The 20,514-nt window shown below is 36.7% G+C and overlaps 1 protein-coding gene across 6 annotated transcripts in view; it reads left to right on the plus strand.

Annotated features, from left to right (window-relative positions):
* Positions 1-20,514, plus strand: part of MAP3K4 (mitogen-activated protein kinase kinase kinase 4) — a 155,623-nt gene that overhangs the window by 125,781 nt on the left and 9,328 nt on the right. For all 6 annotated transcript variants that reach the window (XM_044003012.1, XM_044003014.1, XM_044003015.1 and 3 more), the window contains 6 exons: positions 269-369; positions 1,083-1,163; positions 6,478-6,669; positions 9,726-9,796; positions 11,414-11,530; positions 12,444-12,603. In XM_044003012.1, the coding sequence (XP_043858947.1) occupies positions 269-369; positions 1,083-1,163; positions 6,478-6,669; positions 9,726-9,796; positions 11,414-11,530; positions 12,444-12,603 (722 nt within the window). The remainder of the gene's footprint in view (positions 1-268; positions 370-1,082; positions 1,164-6,477; positions 6,670-9,725; positions 9,797-11,413; positions 11,531-12,443; positions 12,604-20,514) is intronic.

A 20,514-nucleotide genomic window follows, 5' to 3' on the forward strand; every position in this document is an offset into this window, starting at 1 on the left:
TTATTGTTATTTTCATTTATACACACATGTATGTGTATTACCTGTATATGCATGTACATACATACATACATGCATGTATAGCATAAATGTGTGTATATATGAGGACTCCATCAGGAATTGTTAGGTGACACAAAAGAAATGGACAGATGAGATTATTTGGTTCTCTTCACTTCAGGTGGAATTTACAACTTTATGAAAGTTTCTGAGAGCTTATTTAAGTGTAAGTACTACTGAACTCATCTAGATCAATGTTTAAAATGTTGAACAGGGGGTCCAGTGTTCCAGAAAATGATCGTTTGGCTTCCATAGCTGCTGAATTGCAATTCAGATCATTGAGTCGACACTCAAGCCCCACCGAGGAGCGAGAAGGTGGGTACTCAAGTATTTGTTACACCATTTTCAATTCCAGTAGTCCATTTCAATGTTCAATTTCTTGTTACCGCCTAATAAAAGGTGGTTGGATAGGGCAGTTGTCAGTGAGAGGAAAATTGAGAAGATAAAACAATATGAAGTGCTGTTTTTCGAAGAATAAAAGTACTTAAGATTGTTTTAACTGATTATATGTATGTTTTATAAGGATGCTTTTTTAGTCTTATTTCATTTACTGAGGTATTTTTGTAGTTTTAAAGTGTTAAAGCGACATCATCTAGATATTTGGTAATATATTAAAATTCTACTATAAAATTAACCAAGGAAAGGTTAAAAAAAGCCAGGTTATATGTGAAATGGCAACACTGCATTACTGGGACTTAGAGAAGAAACCAGTCTTGGTGAGGGGCCAAAGGCTGATTTAATTTTGAACTCTTGTGCTTTATGGTTTGTGTCATAGTGCTAATAACAGTTTCCTGTTCATCGTACTTCTAATCCTATAATCTACCGACAGTTCATTCGTTTGTTGACTTTTTCTAGTATGGATTTTTACTATTTGTAAATCAAACTTACTCAAAGCTAAGAACTAGTTAGGAGAAGTCACGTCCATTAATCAGTGCCATTCGAGGTTCCAAAATTACCATCATGGACAGACGGCTATGTTTTGATAATTACTCATATATTAGAATGTAAGTCAGAAATCTGTCTTTCAGAGCCTTCTTATCCAAAAGGAGACTCAAGTGGGCCAGCACGGAGAAGCTGGGAGCTTCGCACTCTGATCAGCCAAAATAAAGGTAAGAAGGAACACTGCTTTGGGAATACTTTGGTTTCTGAACTTTTTACATGTGCAATTCATCTTTTTTAGCCCTAATAAAACTTTTTAAAAGATGACTTTTTTAAAAAGCACTCCTTTTTAGAACACAGTCTGATGGTTTTGATTATTTTTTCATGTTAGATTTTTCCTCTAAGTAAAATAACTACAGTATTCAGCACAAGGTACAGGAAGGAGGATTTTTTGCTTATTTCTTTCATTAATTATAAAAAGTGATCAACAAATTTTTAGAATGCCTGCTAGAGTCAGTATTTTGTATTAGCTCCTCTATGGGATAAGAAGAAATATAAACTGTTTTTCATCCCTATGAGAGCATCCAGTATAGATGATGACACATGACACATATCCGTTGTCTCATTATCTTTTTATATGTAAAAGCCAAAGGACACTAAAAGTAAGGAGTTGAAGAAATGGAATGATTGTCAAAAGATCTAGCATTTGGGGATGATTTCAGTGGAGTCAGTGAGCCTTGAAAAAGAATAAAACTTAGATAAGTAGAAATGCAATTTAAAAAATTAAACAACTTAACTAAATATTTAACAGTCTACTATGTAAATTACTGTGCTAAGTTTTAAGATGAAAAATAATAGACCCTATCCTTATGTGACTTACAGTCAAGGGGTGGGGTGCAGAGATAAGAAATATGTATAATGTGACGGCATAGGAGAGATACAAACTAGTTCTAAGAAAATTTGAGGCAACAGAGATCACTGTTAGCTAGAGTTTCGTGGAATAAACTAAAGCCGTTACTGTAGACTGAGAGGAGATCAGGGTCTATGCTGGCATAATGGTCACATTTGAGGGCCAAGAAAGTGAAGTGAAAGATGTTGTAGAGAGAGAATTATCAGGATGTGGGATTTAAGTGAGGAAAAAGAAGAGTCAGGGGTGACTGGGATTGTGAATAGATGATGACACATGACACATATCCGTTGTCTCATTATCTTTTTATATGTAAGAGCCAAAGGACACTAAAAGCAAGGAGAAGATGGTGGTATCTATAAAAGAAATAAGTTTTGGAGAAGATTTGTCAGGGAAAATAGGGAGTTGTTGAGATTAGGGACATGTTGAGAAACTAATGGAACATCCAGGTGGGGCTATCCAGAAAGGTTCTAAATAGAAGATTAAGGCCCGTCAGCCCTTCTAGGTAAAGGGATAGTGTAAATGAAGCACAGAGACAAGAATATACCCTGCAATATGTTTGGGGGAACAATAACTAGATCTTTTGAGATGCATTTGCAGACTTATGTAGGGTAATAAGACGGGAGGGTTCTCCGCCCAGTAAGTAGCCACAGCAACTCTGTTTTACAGTCACTTCTTGAATCCTTTGCCCTTTGTCTGTCACTCTTCTTTTGTTCTGTCTTGGCCTTCAGTCACTCTCACTATCTCACAAGTAGCTAAATGAAGTAAGAATTCACTTGGCACTACTGACTTGAGTACATTACAAATTCAGGTTATCCAACATCAATGGGATCCTCCCTGTAGCAAGGCAGTCCTTTTCTATCCCTCTAATTGATTCCCTATCTCACTCTTCCCCCACTGAAAATATTCTGAACCCTTTCTTCCTTAAGCATCCCCATTCTTCCAATTAAGGACCTTAAGTCTTGAAAAAAATGAATATTAATTTAGTGCTTATTATGTACAAAACACCGTGCCAAGCCCTGGACACACTGACATAAAAGAGCTGTCGCTGCTCTCAAGCTCACATTTTAATGGAGGAGACAGCGCTGTAGAAGGTTTTGTCTGAGTTAAACAGAACAGTCCCGTGGTCCTGGGGCCCTGGTGGCAAAGCAGGTTGAGTCATTAATTATAAAAAGTGATCAACAAATTTTTAGAATGCCTGCTAGAGTCAATATTTTGTATTAGCTCCTCTATGGGATAAGAAGAAATATAAACTGTTTTTCATCCCTATGAGAGCATCCAGTATAGATGATGACAGATGACACATATCCGTTGTCTCATTATCTTTTTATATGTAAGAGCCAAACGACACTAAAAGTAAAGACAATTTTCTGATGTTGGACCTTTTGACAACTTTATTTTCTGGGTCTTTGGGATTGGTGGCTGCAGCACCCAGCAGAGCAGGTGTAGGCCACAGCTCCACAATGTGTGATGTCTGAGGGCACTAGGCTGGAAGCTTGCCATTCTTAAGCCTCCTCTTTGCTTTAGGGGTCCTCAGCTCTTTCCACCAGGTTCTGAAGGAAGAAGGTAGTGGTGCTTTAACTTGCTTGGTGTACATGCTGCCTCTTATCATACCCTCAGGGATCCCTTGCTGCTTCAACTAGGCTGCTTTGTACACTCTGTGGGTACCAGTTGGTGAGGCTGGCAGACCCCTTCTTCACAAGATTTACTTTCCCAAATGAGGGTTGACTTGGAGGCAGGACTGGTGTTCTGGGGAATCCTGCCACATCGGGGCTACTGCACCTTATCTGCCTGTTAGTTACAGTTAGTCAGCAGTTTTTGCTGGTGCTGATGAAGAAAGTGGGCCTCTCGATTCTTCCCCTCAGTGATGGCTTGTGGATATTGGACTGGAAGCCATTTCAAAACTCCTTGACATCACTAACCATTTTCTCCTTTCCCCAAGCCACTGACAAATAGGTGGCTTTTCCTGGTAAGGCCAGTTTCTCTATATTTGCTCTTGATCCCATCCACTTTCCTTCAGAAGATTGCATCCTCAGGCATCACCCTCATTCTCTGTAGTCTTGAACATCTCCCTATCAAATGGTTCCTTCCCTTTTGTCTTCAAACATTCCCAAGTCTCCTCTATTCTGGACTGTACCATTCACCAGACTGTACCATTCATTCTAATTCATGTTCTTTGTCACTCCTTCCTTTCTCAGCCACACTCCTTCAGAAAAGTTGTCTCAATTTCCTACCTACACCCTATCCACTGTGCCAGCTAGCTGGTTTTTTCTTTGGAAGAATAGGACCGCAATCATCAGAAAAGAGAGCCTGCTATTAACTGAAAACAGAAGCAGCCTTAAAATTTGATAAATGAGCTATGGAGAGAAGAAAACACTGGTATGCTAGCCAAGCAGCATATGGAATAAAAAACTTAAAACTAAGGGGAACTTTAATGAAGACTCTGAAGAGAAAAAAGACTTATAGTACATGAAGAAGCCATATTGTGAATTGCTTTGATTAGTTATTCTTTACATGTATTCCACCCTACCATTATACAGTGTGATATATTTGTGAGAGCACACCTCACATTAATATAGGGACATATTTCATAGCTACTCTTCTTGCTGAGACATTTTAGTAAATGCCTTTCCTAAGATAAATTTCCTGCCTACACTTCCCCTCACTCTTACTTCAGCCCCTTACAAGGTGGCTTCTAGCATCATTATTCAATTGAAACTACTTTTGGCAACATTACTGGTGGTCTCATCATTGCCAGATGTTTTTTTCTTCCTCTGTTGTACGACTCCTGACCATCTTTGCCTGCTAAGCACACTTCTCTGAGTTTTCATGCTGCTGTTCTTTCTTGGTCCTCTGCTTTCCTGCCTATCCAGTTTTCCTCCCATCTTTTTTTTTTGGTGGCTTATTACCCATATCACACCCCTTAACTGTAGATACTCCCCCATGGTTCTGAGTTAGTCCCTCTTAGTAACCTCAGTTTCCATGGGTTTAACAATCATATCTTAGCAGATGACATACATATATTCATCTGTATACACATATAAATGACCTAAGATATCTTCTTATGAAGGTGGCTGTTACTATGGAAAACTAATTTTCCCTAGAGAGTTTCCTTTTAAACTTCCTAATATGTATATGATGCCTCCCATTGAAAGATTTAAATTTAGTACAAGGTTTTGTCTCTGAATCACTGATCCCCACTCCGATACATGGAATCTAATTTGGTCAGACTCAACAGTCTTGTGGCTCTGTTCAGCTTTATGATGGAAAAGGGCCCCACGCTGAGCAGAACAGAAACCTCAAAATACACAGAAAGATAACTTGCTGTGCAGAGTTTGGTATTTAACTTAAAAAAAAGCAATCTGTGGATATATCTAGTTTGACCACAGCTATTTGCATGCTGCTTCCTTCCTTAGACTGTGAGCTCCTTTCTTTCTATTCCATAGTCATGGCACACGGTACTCTTCATAAATGTTGGTCGACTGGCTAGCATGGCTGCCAAAGTAATTTACCTTAAGCACTGCTCTAGCCATGTGACTCCTTTAGTGAACCCAGTGTCCTTGGTTTCCATTGCCTCTGGGGTCGAGTGTAAACTTGCCTGCTTAGTTTTAAAACCCTTCATAACACGGCCCTGTTTGACCTCATTCCCTCCCTATAAACCCATCTATCTAGTCAAACTGTCCTTCTCTCTGTTCCTCTCACAGTACACTCTGTCTACTGGCTCTGTACCTTGGCATTGGCCTTAGATGCCTGTAATGTACCTCCTGTCCTTTGGCTCCGAGAACCCACACTTTCCTTTAAGATGTAGCTCAAGCACCATCTTCTGCTTCAAGCTTTCCTTTATTTGCACATTTTCAAGTGGCCTCCCTCCCAAACCATGTTGTATTGAACTGTTTTGTATAAATTTGTATTTATCGCTTTTACGTTAATGTTATGTGTTTTTAAGATGTACTTGTCTCACCCACTAGAATATAAAGTTTTATCCTTGTAAGTAGTGGTTTTATTATTTTGTGTACTTGTATCCACACTGCCAAACACAATGCAAGGCACATTGTTAAGTTCTTTCAGTAAAATATGAGATGAGGATCTTAGCTGAGAGGTTGGGGGAAGAGTATATAGAGACAGGCCTGAGGAGAGAAAAGGAAGTCTGGAACAACCACTGTGGAGTATCCTAGAATCAATTAGGGAGGAGTAAAGAATCGCCTTTGTTGCAGTGAGCATAACTGTACATCTTTGAGTAATACTGACCAGTGGTAGAATCAGTGGGTAAAGGCAGTGTAGTGTTGAACTGGTTAAACCATCCTTTTAGGCATCCTTTATGTCTTTAGTCTGGACTTGCATTTCAAGTGTTGTTATAGCAGCTCATATAGAACCCTATATATAAAACTCCTTTAAGATGTTTTTGTTAGAAATGAACTTTCACAGTGGATAGAGCACCGGCCCTGGAGTCAGGAGTACCTGAGTTCAAATCCAACCTCAGACACTTGACACTTACTAGCTGTGTGACCCTGGGCAAGTCACTTAACCCCAATTGCCTCACTAAAAAAAAAAAAAGAAATGAACTTTCAGTTGTTATACCAGCATATCTATGTATATATGAGGAATTTGGAACTAATAGATCTGAGCTTTCTCCCTAGATACTGCTTCTAAACAAGGACCCATAGAAGCTGTTCAGAAGTCAGTTCGATTGTTTGAAGAAAAGCGCTACCGTGAAATGAGGAGGAAGAACATCATCGGTCAAGTTTGTGACACCCCCAAATCCTATGATAATGTCATGCACGTTGGATTACGGAAGGTGACCTTCAAATGGCAAAGAGGAAACAAAATTGGTAAGGGGGAAAAAGGAAGATGAAAATAATGTTTTGCATATTCACTTTCTAAATGTCAAAACTTTTAGATCCCTCTCCACTTTAAAATGAACAGTAAAAGCATAGAAACAAATATTTAATTTAGATAACGAGTTGACTAGTTTTAATTGAAAATTCTTCTCCTTTGTAGTATCTCAGAAAGTAAAGGCTATATTTACCATGAGATCAGTGCTGTGTACCATGTATGTATTTCAGTGAGAATGGACAAAACTGGATATAATTGAGGAATGAATAAAATAAAATTCTCCTAATTGCCATAATCAGATTATCTCCAGGTGACTTATACAGGTGTTTGAACTGGTCCATAGCAATATGTGATGTTATATAGGGAGAGGTTTCATGCTTTCATTTTGTTTTTATTTTTATTTTCTTGTGAAATAGAAACAATTTTATTTTAGATGGTTAATTTCACAAAACTTAAATTACCAAGTGTTTTCCAGAACTTCAGTGTTCCCAATTATATCTAAATGAAAGGAAGACTTTCATGTGTGTGTGGAGGGAATGTGGATGGGTAGGGAGTAGGTTGTACGAAGCAATTAGTGGTTCTTTGTCTCTTCCTAGAGTGGTAGTTGTTGTATTAGAGTAACAACAAATATGAATCGTTCCACATAAAGTACAGTTATCCTTTCCACATTGTGAAAAAGGGGCATTTTGCACCCACAACCTGGAAAATCTGAGTAAAGTTTCTTGGCCCTCCCTTGGTGCTAGAGAAGTAATCTGATTTTTTTTTTTAATGGGGTGTTTACAGTACCTTATTGTAAAAATTGGGTTTTAGTATTTGGTCATAGGATAGATATAGGTCAATGTTAAGTAAAAATACCTCATACATTTCTGACTTTCTAAACTTTTTCTATGTTAACTGCAGCTTCCACAAAACTCCCCAAAAGTTCCTATTTAATTTCTTATGCCTGCTGTGATATATCAAAATCGTGATGTGGAAAGGATAATTGTATATCATAAATTCATCTCTGTCTCCTTCTGAACTTCCTTCTTTTTCTCTTCTGTGCATTAAAAAAATGCTTTATTGATATTATTTCTTTCCCTTTTACTTGTTATCACTATCTATTACTAGTTACTTCTCTCTCCTCAATAAAAGAAACAAAAATACCTTTCTTTGTATCACATAATCACATTTGAACAAAACAAATCTGTGCCCCAGAATGTATGCTTTGCTCTAAACCTTAGTACATAACATTTCTGTCAGGAAATACAATGCATGCTTCTTCATTATCTGGAGTCCTAGTTGACCATTGCATGATCAGAGTTAAGTCTTTGTTTTTTCTTTATAGTGTTGTAATCATGGTATAAATTGTTCATTTGGTTCTATGCAAATTATTCTGCATCAGTTCATACAGAATATGAATATTTGTCTGGAGAACATCTTTCCCCTTGGTCTCCTGTAAAAATGCATTCCTTTTTCTCCCTGGATTCCACGTACCCCCTCCATACCTTTTTGTTTCTCATATTTAAATCATTCCCTTCCCAGAACTTTCAAGGTTTCTCTGAAAGCATATCATTTCATTTCTTTTGTATAAACAATAATATTTTATTTTCAGCCTTTCCTCAACTGAAGGCCACCTCTTTAGTTTCCCATTCTTTGCTACAATATAGGAACTTTTTTGCTGCTATGAATATTTTCGCATAATGATCTCTTTTAGATTCTTGGATCTTTTCAATATAGGCCTAGTAGTGGTATTGCTAAGTCCAAGTTTACACAGTTAAGAGAGTTTGGGAGCATAGTTTCAAGTTACTTTCCAGAATGACTGGGCCAGTTTATAGCTCCACCAATAATGCATTGCCTTGCTTTTCTCAAGGCCCTCCGGGATTTCTCATTTTCCATTTTTGTCAGCTTTGCCAATGGAATGGATATGAGATGGAACCTAATAGTTTTAATTTGCATTTCTCTTATTGCTTGTAATTTGGAGAATTTTTCATATGGTTGTTAATAGCTTGATTTGGGAACTGCTCGTGCATATTCTTTGACCTCTTAGTTGTTCTTTGGCCCTTGTTCTTCAGAGAAATATGTTGTAAAGTTTTTTCTTTCAAGTTGAACTGTATTCTTCCTAATTTTAATTCCATTTAATTTGTTTGCCCAAAAGTTTCTCAGTTTCATGTAATGAACATTGTCTGAGCTTCTGTGTCCCTTGTTTGGTCAACAAGTCTTCATCTATCTGGTTGTCAAAGGTCTTCTTTGCCTCCTCTTCTAATTTGTCCCTAGACATTCCGATCTAATAATAGGAGATTAAACTACGAGACTGTAAAGCTCACCTAAATTTAGGGATCTTGATAATTCTAAGTCCCATATAGCATTTTTCTTCTAGAACATTTGCATGTAACAGCTGGCTTATATGAAAGAGTAATTGAAAGCACGCCCGTGATGAGTGCATTTCATAGAGCCATATAACTACATTCCGTTATACAATTTGAGTTAAAATGCTCTTCTTCTGTGTATTGTCACACTTTACTTTTCATTTACAGGAGATTAAAAGGGTTATCCAAAATGTTTCTAACTAACATTAAGCAATTTAAATGACAGAAATAGGAATAGTTAAAATAATGCTTTAAAATTGCAGAGTTATAAATATGTAATTGTAAATGTTAAAGCATCATGGTAAGTTTAAATAACTTGGCAGATGTTGTCTTGTGCCTTTTGGCTAGTCATTTTGAAAATAGCCATATGTTTCATCTCAGATGGAAGTGGTGGTGACAGTGTTGGTTGATAACTATAGTTTACTGTTGAATTCTGTGGTGACCTTACAAGTAATTTTCTGAAGTAATTTTTGCCTTCACCTATGTCCCTGACAGTGTTATATAATGAAAACAGCGCTTAAACTTATGTGTCAGGCTCCTAATTCTTAACTCTACCACCAACAATGTACCATTGGGATCATTTCACATTTCTGAGCTTTCTGGCCCCATCTCTAAAATGAAAAGGTTGGACTGCATAGTCCCTTCCAATTCATACTCTATAAAATATAAATTGCTTTTTTTCGTTGCTTTTTTTCTTTTGTTCATAGGAGAAGGCCAATATGGAAAAGTCTATACTTGTATCAGCGTCGATACTGGTGAATTGATGGCAATGAAGGAAGTGAGTATTCTATCTACCCTGTCAGGGTTTACACGTTGGGGTAGGACTAATGCTTTAAGGTTTTTTGGTTAGAAATTTTATAAAGAACCATTTTTGGGGTGTTTTCTTAAACATTCAAAGAAAATTGCATAGACTTGTTCTTTATGCCAGTTTAAAATTGAAGATTAAAAACCAAAATACAGCAGTAATATAGTGTGCAGAGTCACATCCCCTTTCTGCACTTCAGTTTTCTCATCTGTAAAATGAGGCAGTTGGCATTGAAGCTCTCTATCGCCTTTTGTACTTCTAATTCCAGTGATCCTATTATATGAATTTAAGAATACTCTTAATGTAATAAAAAAATCACATTGTTTTGTTGCTGTTTATTTCCAATATAAATATGTGTTTATGCAAAAAAAATACATTATAGCCAATTCTCACATTGTCTTTCATTTTTTAATTGTTAAAATAATATGATTTAATCTCCTTAAAAGTTATAGAAATGCAATTCTAGGATAAAAAACATCTAAGAAATAACTATCTCAAAGAAATTTAGATGGAAAAATCTAAAGGAAGAAAAAGGTAGCTATTGTTTATGTTGACATTTTAAAATTTAGCAAATCAGAGAAAATATGTTTCAAGAGAAGAATTAAACTTCTATTTTTTCTGTTAATTTTTTCTTATTGCCAAATTACTGCCAATGTCTGATAGAATCATTAATAAGATGACCTACTGACCTATTGTCATTTCTCGATTTTGGACTTTTTTTCTGTTAATCTCTTCTAGTCTGGGCTGTCATCCCATCAAGTTTTGACAATAGCGTCCTAATAGTCTACTTTTTTATTATTCCTCACCTCCTGACCATTCTATATACTTCTCTTGACTGAATCTTCCCCACACTTTCCTTTATTCATGGCATAACTTTATTAGGAAACTTTTCAGTGATTCTGAGCTGCCTTCAAAATAAAGCCCAGACTCCTTAGCCTGACACTGAACTATTATGCTAAGCTTTTTCTTTCTCTTTCACCATATAAACTCTACTTTAGCTGCCTCATGGAGCATACCACTATCTACATACTACCCACATTTCTACTTCCATATACCATTTTCCCTCTCTTTCCCTCTCATCTTAGTCCTGCCTGCCTTCAGTTAATGTCTCCCCCATGAATCCTTCTGTCATTATATCAATCCATTGTAAATTATTTTTGCTTTCTAGTTCCTGGGGCATTTATCTGTGCTACTTATCTGGCATCTAACATGTGCTAGCCAAGCAAATCCTGTCTTCTATTAAATTATAAGCACCTTATGGGTAAAAAGTATGTCCTAAAAATGTACCTCTGGTATACTGTGTGATTAATAAATATTAATGGTTAATAATACCATTTGCAATTATGAAAATTGGCTCACCATTGTACTGAATATTAAAAAGTAGATGTTAATGTGTTTAATAAAAATGTCTATATTTGGAATTCAGTTGTGGCTTTAAAAAAGCTAGAATCACTGATGCAGATAACCAGTCATACTTCTTTTTCCTTTTCAACGATACCAGAATGTGCCAACAGATGGCTTTGCAATCCTTTTATTTCACATCACAGCTTTCTAGTTTGTCAACAGTAACTGACATTTTCAATTTTGCAGATTCGATTTCAGCCGAATGACCACAAAACTATCAAAGAAACTGCAGATGAACTGAAAATATTTGAAGGCATTAAACACCCCAATCTGGTTCGGTATTTTGGTGTGGAGCTTCATAGAGTAAGCCAATATTAATCACACACGCAATTCTGAGTGAGGAATCAGTAAGGGTACAAAATGGAGTCCTGTTCTACATCACAGGTCTTCTCATTTCAGAGCACAGTAACTTTGCCTAATTATAAGGAAATCTCCATGAGTTACATCATTTCTGCCTTCTCTCTGAAACTAGAGGAATTCTTCCTAAAATGTAAGTTGTAGATTGTAGTCATTAACCCGACATTATAAAGCATTGAAACCCATCCTGCCATTCAGAAGATTCATCTAAGTATCCTTTTTCCTAAGAACTTACTTGGGTTTTGTTGTGTTGGGGTTTTTTTTCCCCTGAACCAGCGACTGTTAAGTATCTTTTACTTGGTTAAACTTTTCTTCTACTTAAAATTAAACATTTGTGAAGTGAGAGAAGATGTAAAATATACTATTAAAACCACCAAAGAAACTTCTTCCCCTTGAGAGTAGATGCTAAAACATTGAGGAAAAGAACCCAGCTAGGGTACCTCATTGTAGCATGAACTGTGGGGGAAGTTAGATTCAGCTTCTTTTTATGTTTTCCTAAATAATTTTTGAATTGGAAAAGGATGTGTTTCAGTACTTAATAATATATCCTATGGAAAGTCCTGCTGGTCCCTGTCTGAGATTATAAAGCAGTCTGAATTGGGGAGAACTGCAGAGACTTATTCTGAGCCTTTTGTAGGAGGTGGTAGTACCCAAATAGCTATATAATTCCAGACAGAGACGGGCAGGAGGAGTCCTTATAGAAGAGTTAGAAACAAGCATTTAAAAAATATGCAGAAAATAAGATTAGTATGACATCATTAGAAAGGAGATTTACTTAGGACTTGTTTATAAGTTGCCTAGATTGTACTTACTTTACATTTGAAGAAAGTAATAGTGCTGAACTTGGTTTCTACCCCAGGAAGAAATGTATATTTTCATGGAATACTGTGATGAGGGCACCCTGGAAGAAGTGTCAAGGCTGGGCCTTCAAGAACATGTTATTCGGCTGTACTCAAAGCAGATCACCATTGCTATTAACGTACTGCATGAGCATGGCATAGTTCATCGTGACATCAAAGGTAACCTCTATTCATGAGGGGACTGAAGTACTCTTTAACTAGAGAGGAGAGGGAGAAAAAGGAGTCACACCTTGTTATAAGAAGGTGACCCTCCTCTTTAGCTCTTGGTAGTCAGCTTGTAGAATTCAGATCCATCATGGGCCAGGTAATATGCCTTTTGTTTTTGTTTTTATTTTTATTTTTATTTTTGTTTTTTTTGTTTTGTGAGGCAATTGGGGTTAAGTGATTTGCCCAGGGTCACACAGCTAGTAAGTGTTGTGTCTGAGGCTGGATTTGAACTCAGGTCCTCCTAAATCCAGGGCCGGTGCTCTATCCACTGTGCCACCTAACTGTCCCTAATATGCTTTTTCATAATCCCACAGTACGGAGATCTTGGAAATAAAGATGATCTTTTTCAGTTTCTGGAACTGTAAGCCATAAGGTATGTCAGGTATTTGTTCCAGTATTTTAGAGAAAGCCAAGCTAAAATCTAACCACCTTACCACACTTCTAAGGTGTTAATAATCTCTGGAGGCTGTTTTGCACTAGACAAAATTTCTCTTTTCCTTGGTCTTGATACAAATTTTCTGCTTAGCACTGGCCACCAAGACTATTTCAGGTTTTTAAAAGTTCGGGGCTGGGTCATCCTGAGTTAAACAGCATATTCCCAGATTTTATTTGACCATGTTATAGTCATATGCCATTCTGGACATTTGTTGACTTGGTTTTTGCAAAACTATCACATTGCCTAATTCCATACTGTCAGTTATACAGATAGTACCAGCTCTTAAACAAGTGCCACGTCTAGCTCCAAGACCAACTTAACCGGTTAGACCTATGAGTCGTGCTCCAGTGGTGTGTGTCAGATGGCTCTTGAGGTGTTGAGCAGTGTCAGAACACTGGTGCTAAAGCTCTTGGTTACTTGCTTACTCTTTGTTGTACTGAGTATGTGCAGGTAGGTATATTTGCAGATATAATTCTATATATGTATATCTCTGCAAAACCTCTTTTTCCAGCTCTGACTTATATCGATTGACAGAATCACAATGAAGAGGTGCCACATCTAGCCCAACTTTGATTTGAACAGGAATCTTCTAGAGAGCATCTACCACCCAAAGCCCCTTTCTTAAAGTCCCACTTTAGGACTATTCTGTTTGTCAAGGCTTTCCTGACATTCATCTGAAATCTGCCTCTTGGTAACTTCTACCCATTGCTTTTAGTTCTGCCCTCAGGAGCCAGGAGGGAGGAATTTGATCCTTTTTCTACAAAACAGCCCTTGAAACAGTTGGGAAGTAGCTCTTATGTTCCTATTAATTCTTCACACTCAAGAGACTCTCTCACTTAACCTTCACCAGTCCTTAAATAGCAAAGTCTCATATCATCTCACAGTGAACTTGTGAGCTGCCTTTGTATACTCCAGCTAGTTAGTGTCCTTCCTAAAATTTGTTACCCCAAACTGGAAACGCTATCATAGATGTCTGACCAAGTGGGACTTCATTGAGGACATTACCTCTTTGACTGAAACCTGTTACTATTGACCTTTTAGTCCACTAATCTTTCACACAAACTTTCATCTAGGCAAGAAGTAGACATGTACTTGATTTCATGTTATTAAAGGTTTTTTGTTTAATTTGCCATGTAAAGATGTCCCTCCTATCTTTGAGTCATCTTCAGATTTTATAAATAATCTTCCACATCTTCACATGTCATTGGTGAAAATGTCAAGAGTCAAAGACAAATCCCTAGGATATTCATACCATTCAGGCTATCATCAGCCACTGCATCTTGAAATGCAGGCATTTCTAAATCCACAGCTCTTTTGTGGTTTACATCTCTACTTGTTTACAATGTTTCTGCTGGAATCAGGTAGATTACATCTTCAGTATTCCCTGATTTGTTACTATCAGTAACTGTTAAGTTACTACAAATAACAAAATTGTGATAAAAGAAGATCATCTATCATAATTGTTCTTGACCAACCCAGTGCTAGCCTTTTGTGATCACCACTTCTCTTGGAAAATGCTCCAAAAAATCCTTTTAATAATGTTAATTTTGTAAGAAATTAAAATCAAAATAATAACAAAATTCATCTGGAAAAACAAAAGCTCAAGGATATCAAGGGAATCAATGAAAAAAAAGTATGAAAGAAAGTGATCTAGCAGTACTAGATCTCAAACTGTATTATGAAGTGGTAATAATCAAAACAATCTGGTACTGGCTAAGAAAGAGAGAGGTAGATCAGTGGAATAGAATAGGTCCAGATTATGTATAGTAAATGACTATAGTAATATAGTATATGATGAGCCCAAAGATCCAAGTTTTTGGAACAAAAACTCATTATTTGACAAAAACTTCTAGGAAAACTGGAAAACAGTATGACAGAAACTAGGTATATACCAACATTTCACACTGTATACTAAAATAAGATCAAAATGGGTACACGATTTACACATAAAGGATGATAGTATAAGCAAATTAAGAGAGTGTGGAATAGTTTTATCTGTTAGATTTATGGACAAGGGAAGAATTTAGGACCAGAGAAGATATAGAGAGCAAAAAAAAAATGTAAAAGATAGTTTATATAAAATTTAAAAGTTTTTAAGATTATAAAGGAAGCAGAAAACTGGGAAAGAATTTTTGAAACAAGTATCTCTGATAAAGGCCTCATTTCTCAAATATATAGAGAACTGAGTCAAATTTATAAAAAATAAAAACCAAGTCATTCCCTAATTGATAAATGGCCAAAGGACATGAACAGGCAGTTTTCAAACAAAGAAATCACATCTATAATCATATGAAAAAAATGCTCTAGATCACTATTGATCAGAGAAATGCAAATTAAAACAACTGAGATATCACCTCACATCTATCAGAGTGGCAAACATAACAAAAAAGGAAAATATTGAAAATAAAAAAGATGCCCATCAATGGGGATTGGTTAAACAAGCTGTGGTATATTATTGTAATGGAATATTATTATGCTATAAGAAATGACAAGGAGGATGATTTCAGAAAGGCCTGGAAAGATTTGTATGAATTGATGTATAGTGAAGTGACCAGAACCAAGAAAACATTGTCCATAGTGACAGCAATATTGTTTGATGGAGAACTGTGAAGGTCTCAACTATTCTTAGCAATACAGTGATCCAGGACAATCCCAAAGGACCAATGATGAAACATACTATTCACCTCCAAAGAAGAACTGATATTGATTTTGAACACAGACTGAACCATACTATTTTTCACTTGATTTCTTTCATGGTAATGTTTTACATTAAAAAACATTCAAATCATTCTTGTCATCCAAAAATTAGAAGAATGCAATATTTGGGTTTTTTTAAATCTCTACAATATGAATTCCCCTACAAGGGAATCTTCTATTCTCCTTGGTGGTGGTGGTGGTGGGGGTGGTGGTGGGGGGGGGGGTGGGGGGGGGGGGTGGGGGTGGTGGTGGTGGGGGGGGGGGGGGGGTGGGGGTGGTGGTGGTGTTCAGAGATCTCAGACCCTGACACAGGGTTCAGACACCACCTCTTTAACTACCTTTGGGATGTTTATCCCTGTTGTCTTGATCTCATTTTAGGATAGGGTTTCTCTTATCTCATATGTCAGGGTTTTAATCCCTTTATTTTCCTTCCCATTATGAAGATTATTCTCCTTTGTGGCAAAAACAGAATATAAGAATCTTGAGTAGTTCTGCCTCCTCCATCTATTAACATCTTCTTTCATCTTCCTCATGCTTCTCATATAGGTTAACTGCAGGACTGTGTCATTCATGTAATTCATCTTCAGTTACTTATACTTCTATTGCCTGTACATATTTTTAATTTTTTTATTCTATCCTTAACAAACACCCCTTACCCCACAGAAATGAACATTTTCATCAATAAAATGGAACAAAGAGCATTGTTAATCTGTTATACAGAACTTGTTTTTTAAAAGTATGTGATAGAGGGCAGCTAGGTGGCACAGTGGATAAAGCACCGGCCTTGGATTCAGGAGTACCTGAGTTCAAATCCAGCCTCAGACACTTGACACTTACTAGCTGTGTGACTCTGGGCAAGTCACTTAACCCCCATTGACCCACCCACCCCTAAAAAAGTATATGATAAATTAATTAAAATGTTACTTTGAAAGCTATCTTGTTTATTTGCATTTCCTTCTCCTACATCCTGTGCATTTTTAAAAATGACTCAGTAACTTACTATCACTAGTTTATCTCCCCTCAAAGCGCCACCCCCCCCCCCTGCCCATCCTTCCATTTAAAATGAGAAAAACAAAGCCACAATTCATATGAAAAGTACTCATAGTCAAGCAGAAACAACGCCGCCTATTTGCCATGCCCAGAAATGTATGTGTCATCCTGGCTCTCACAAGAAGTGGGTAGTGTAGTTAATCATAAATCCTCTGGGGTTCAGGTCAGTCAAGAAATCTGGTCAATGCAAAAAATAATTCTCCTGTACAGTGTTGTTACTAAGTCTTCCACCATTCTTCAGTTGAGAACATTTTTAGTTCTTTGCTACAACAGAAATCACTGCTATAAATTGTTTTTTTATGTAGGGTTCTTTTCCTTTTTCTTTGATCTCTTGGGGAGTGTAGGCATAGTAGTGGTATTAAAGAGTGTGCATGTTTTAGTGAGTTTGATGGTACAGTTCCAAACTTTGCTAGATTTGATTAATATACTGTTGATGGAGTTGTGAATTAATGTGCTTATCCTCCTATGCTCCCCCCCAGCAATGGTCATTTTCCTTTTTTGAAATCTTTGCTTTCTGTAGTTATAACGTAGAGCCTCATGGTTCTTTTAATTTGTATTTTCCTAATTAGTGATTTTGAGCATCATTTCATATGTGGCTATTGATTGCTTGGATTTCTTGGTTTTAGAACTGTTCCTATCTTTTGAATAGCTGTCATTCTTATATAATTGAATCCTATATTTTGAATATCAGATCTTTAAATCTAGGTTGGTTGATGATTTTCCAGCATGTTCACATATACCAGGACACTAACTTCTTAGACACTTTGCCCTCTCCTTTTCTTCCTTATCAGCACTCTAGTTATAAACTATCTACTAATATCCTTCATTCTTTTTCCCTGCTAATGGATTTTTATAGATGTCCTACTATCACTTCAAATTTAATATGCAAAACCAAACTCATCATCTCATTCCCCAGATCTGTTCTTGTATTTATCCTTATTGATACCATGGTTCTCCCAGTCACTGAAGCTCAGTGCAATCTTTTTTTTTTTTAAATGTATGAGGTATTTTATTTTTTCCATTACATGTAAAGATAGTTCTCAACTTTTGTTTATACATGCTTTACAATTTCAGATTTTTCTCCCTCCCACCCCTCCCTCTCCCCTCCCCTAGACAGCAGGTAATCTGATATAGGTTATATCTATATATCTCTATACATATACATATAGATATATATATATACACACACACACACACATATATATATACACATAATAACATTAATCCTATTTCTGCATTAATCCTGTTACAAGAGAAAGAATCAGAGCAGTGATGCAAAACCTCAAAATAGAAAGAAAAAAAAAAACCAACATTTGGAGATCCTCTTCTATCATGAGTTCCCTGGAACTCTTCTGTGCCATTGCATTGGTGAGCAGAATATAGTCCATCACAGTAGGTCAACACTCAATGTTGATGATACTGTGTACAATGTTCTTCTGGTTCTGCTCATCTCACTCATCATCAGCTCACGTAAGACCCTCCAGGTTTCTCTGAACTCTTCCTGCTCATCATTTCTTACAGCACAATAGTATTCCATTGTATTCATATACCACAACTTGTCCAGCCATTCCCCAATTGATGGGCACCCCCTCAACTTCCAATTCCTTGCTACCACGTAAAGAGCAGCTATAAATATTTTTGTACATGTGGGTCCCTTTCCCCCTTCCATGATTTCTTTGGGCAAAAGACTTAAAAGTGGGATTGCTGGGTCAAAGGGTATGCACAGCTTTATCGCCCTTTGGGCATAATTCCAAATTGCTCTCCAGAATGGTTGGATCAGCTCACAGCTCCACCAACAATGCATTAGTGTTCCAATTTTCCCACAGCCTCTCCAACATTTATTATCTTCCTTTTTTGTCATTTTAGCCAATCTGATAGGTGTCAGGTGGTACCTCAGAGTTGTTTTAATTTGCATCTCTCTAATCATTAGGGATTTAGAGCATTTTTCCATATGGGAATAGATAGCTTTGGTTTCTTCATCAGAAAACTGCCTGTTCATATCCTTTGACCATTTCTCAATTGGGGAATGACTTGGATTCTTATAAATTTGATTTAATTCCCTATATATTTTAGAGATGAGGCCTTTATCAGAAGCACTGGCCTCAAAAATTGTTTCCCAGCTTTCTGCCTCCCTTCCAATTTTGGATGCATTGCTTCTGTTTGTACAAAAATTTTTTAATTTAATATAATCAAAATCATCCATTTTGCATTTTATAATATACTCTATCTCTTGTTTGGTCAAAAACTGTTTTCCTTTCCAAATATCTGATAGGTACACTATTCCTTTCTCTCCTAATTTACCTATGGTATCACCTCTTATGTCTAAATCATGTATCCATTTTGACCTTATTTTAGTATAAGGTGTAAGATGTTGGTCTATGCCTAATTTCTGCCATACTATCTTCCAGTTTTCCCAGCAGTTTTTTGTCAAATACTGAGTTCCTATTCCAGAAGCTGGAGTCTTTGGGTTTATCAAACACTACATTACTAGTGTCATTTACTACTGCATTTCCTGAGCCTAGCCTATTCCATTGATCTACCACTCTATTTTTTAGCCAGTACCGGATAGTTTTGATGACTGCCGCTTTATAGTAAAGCTCCAGGTTTGGTACCGCTAACCCACCTTCCTGTGAATTTTTTTTCATTATTTCCCCGGATATTCTTGATTTTTTGTTTTTCCAGATGAATTTTGTTATTATTTTTTCTAGCTGTATAAAATAATTTTTAAGTAGTCTGATTGGTATGGCACTGAATAAGTAAATTAATTTAGGCAGTATTGTCATTTTTACTATATTAGCTCTGCCTATCCATGAGCAATTGATATCTTTCCAATTATTTAGATCTGATTTGATTTGTGTGAAGAGTGTTTGGTAGTTGTGTTCATAGAGTTCCTGGGTTTGTCTTGGCAAGTAGACTCCCAAGTATTTTATATTATCTACCGTTACTTTAAATGGAATTTCTCTTTCTATCTCTTGCTGCTGGACTTTGTTGGTCATGTATAGAAATGCTGATGATTTATGTGGATTTATTTTATATCCTGCTACTTTGCTAAAGTTGTTAATTGTTTCAAGTAATTTTTGAGTTGATTCTCTAGGATTCCTTAAGTATACCATCATATCATCTGCAAAGAGTGATAATTTCGTTTCCTCCTTGCCTATTCTAATTCCTTTAATTCCCTTCTCTTCTCTGATTGCTAAAGCTAACATTTCTAGAACAATATTAAATAATAGGGGTTCAGTGCAATCTTTTACCTTTTATCTGCCTATCATATTTGGTCACTTACCAGGTCTTGTGATCACACCTCTGATGATCCAAATACATAAACTCCTTTCAAAGTATAACCACAGTCTCTGTTTCTAGTCCACACTTCAAGCATCATAATTATAACCAAGCTGGACAACTGGTGGTCCGTATATCCTGTCTCATCCTCTATATCTGTGTATTTGCATGAACTTTCCATCTCTAGAATTTGTTGTTGTCCAGTCGTTTCAGTTGTGTCTAACACTTCTTGAACTTGTTTTGGGGTTTTCTTAGCAGAGCTAATGGAGTGGCTTTGTCATTTCCATCTCAGGCTCATTTTACTGATGAGGAACTTAGGCAAACAGGGTTAAGTGACTTGCCCTGGATCCACCCAGATTGTGTCTGAGGCCAAATTTGAATTCATAAAGAGTAATCTTCCT

The sequence above is a fragment of the Dromiciops gliroides genome, chromosome 4 (genome assembly GCF_019393635.1).
Source record: "Dromiciops gliroides isolate mDroGli1 chromosome 4, mDroGli1.pri, whole genome shotgun sequence".
NCBI classification, from domain to species: Eukaryota; Metazoa; Chordata; class Mammalia; order Microbiotheria; family Microbiotheriidae; genus Dromiciops; species Dromiciops gliroides.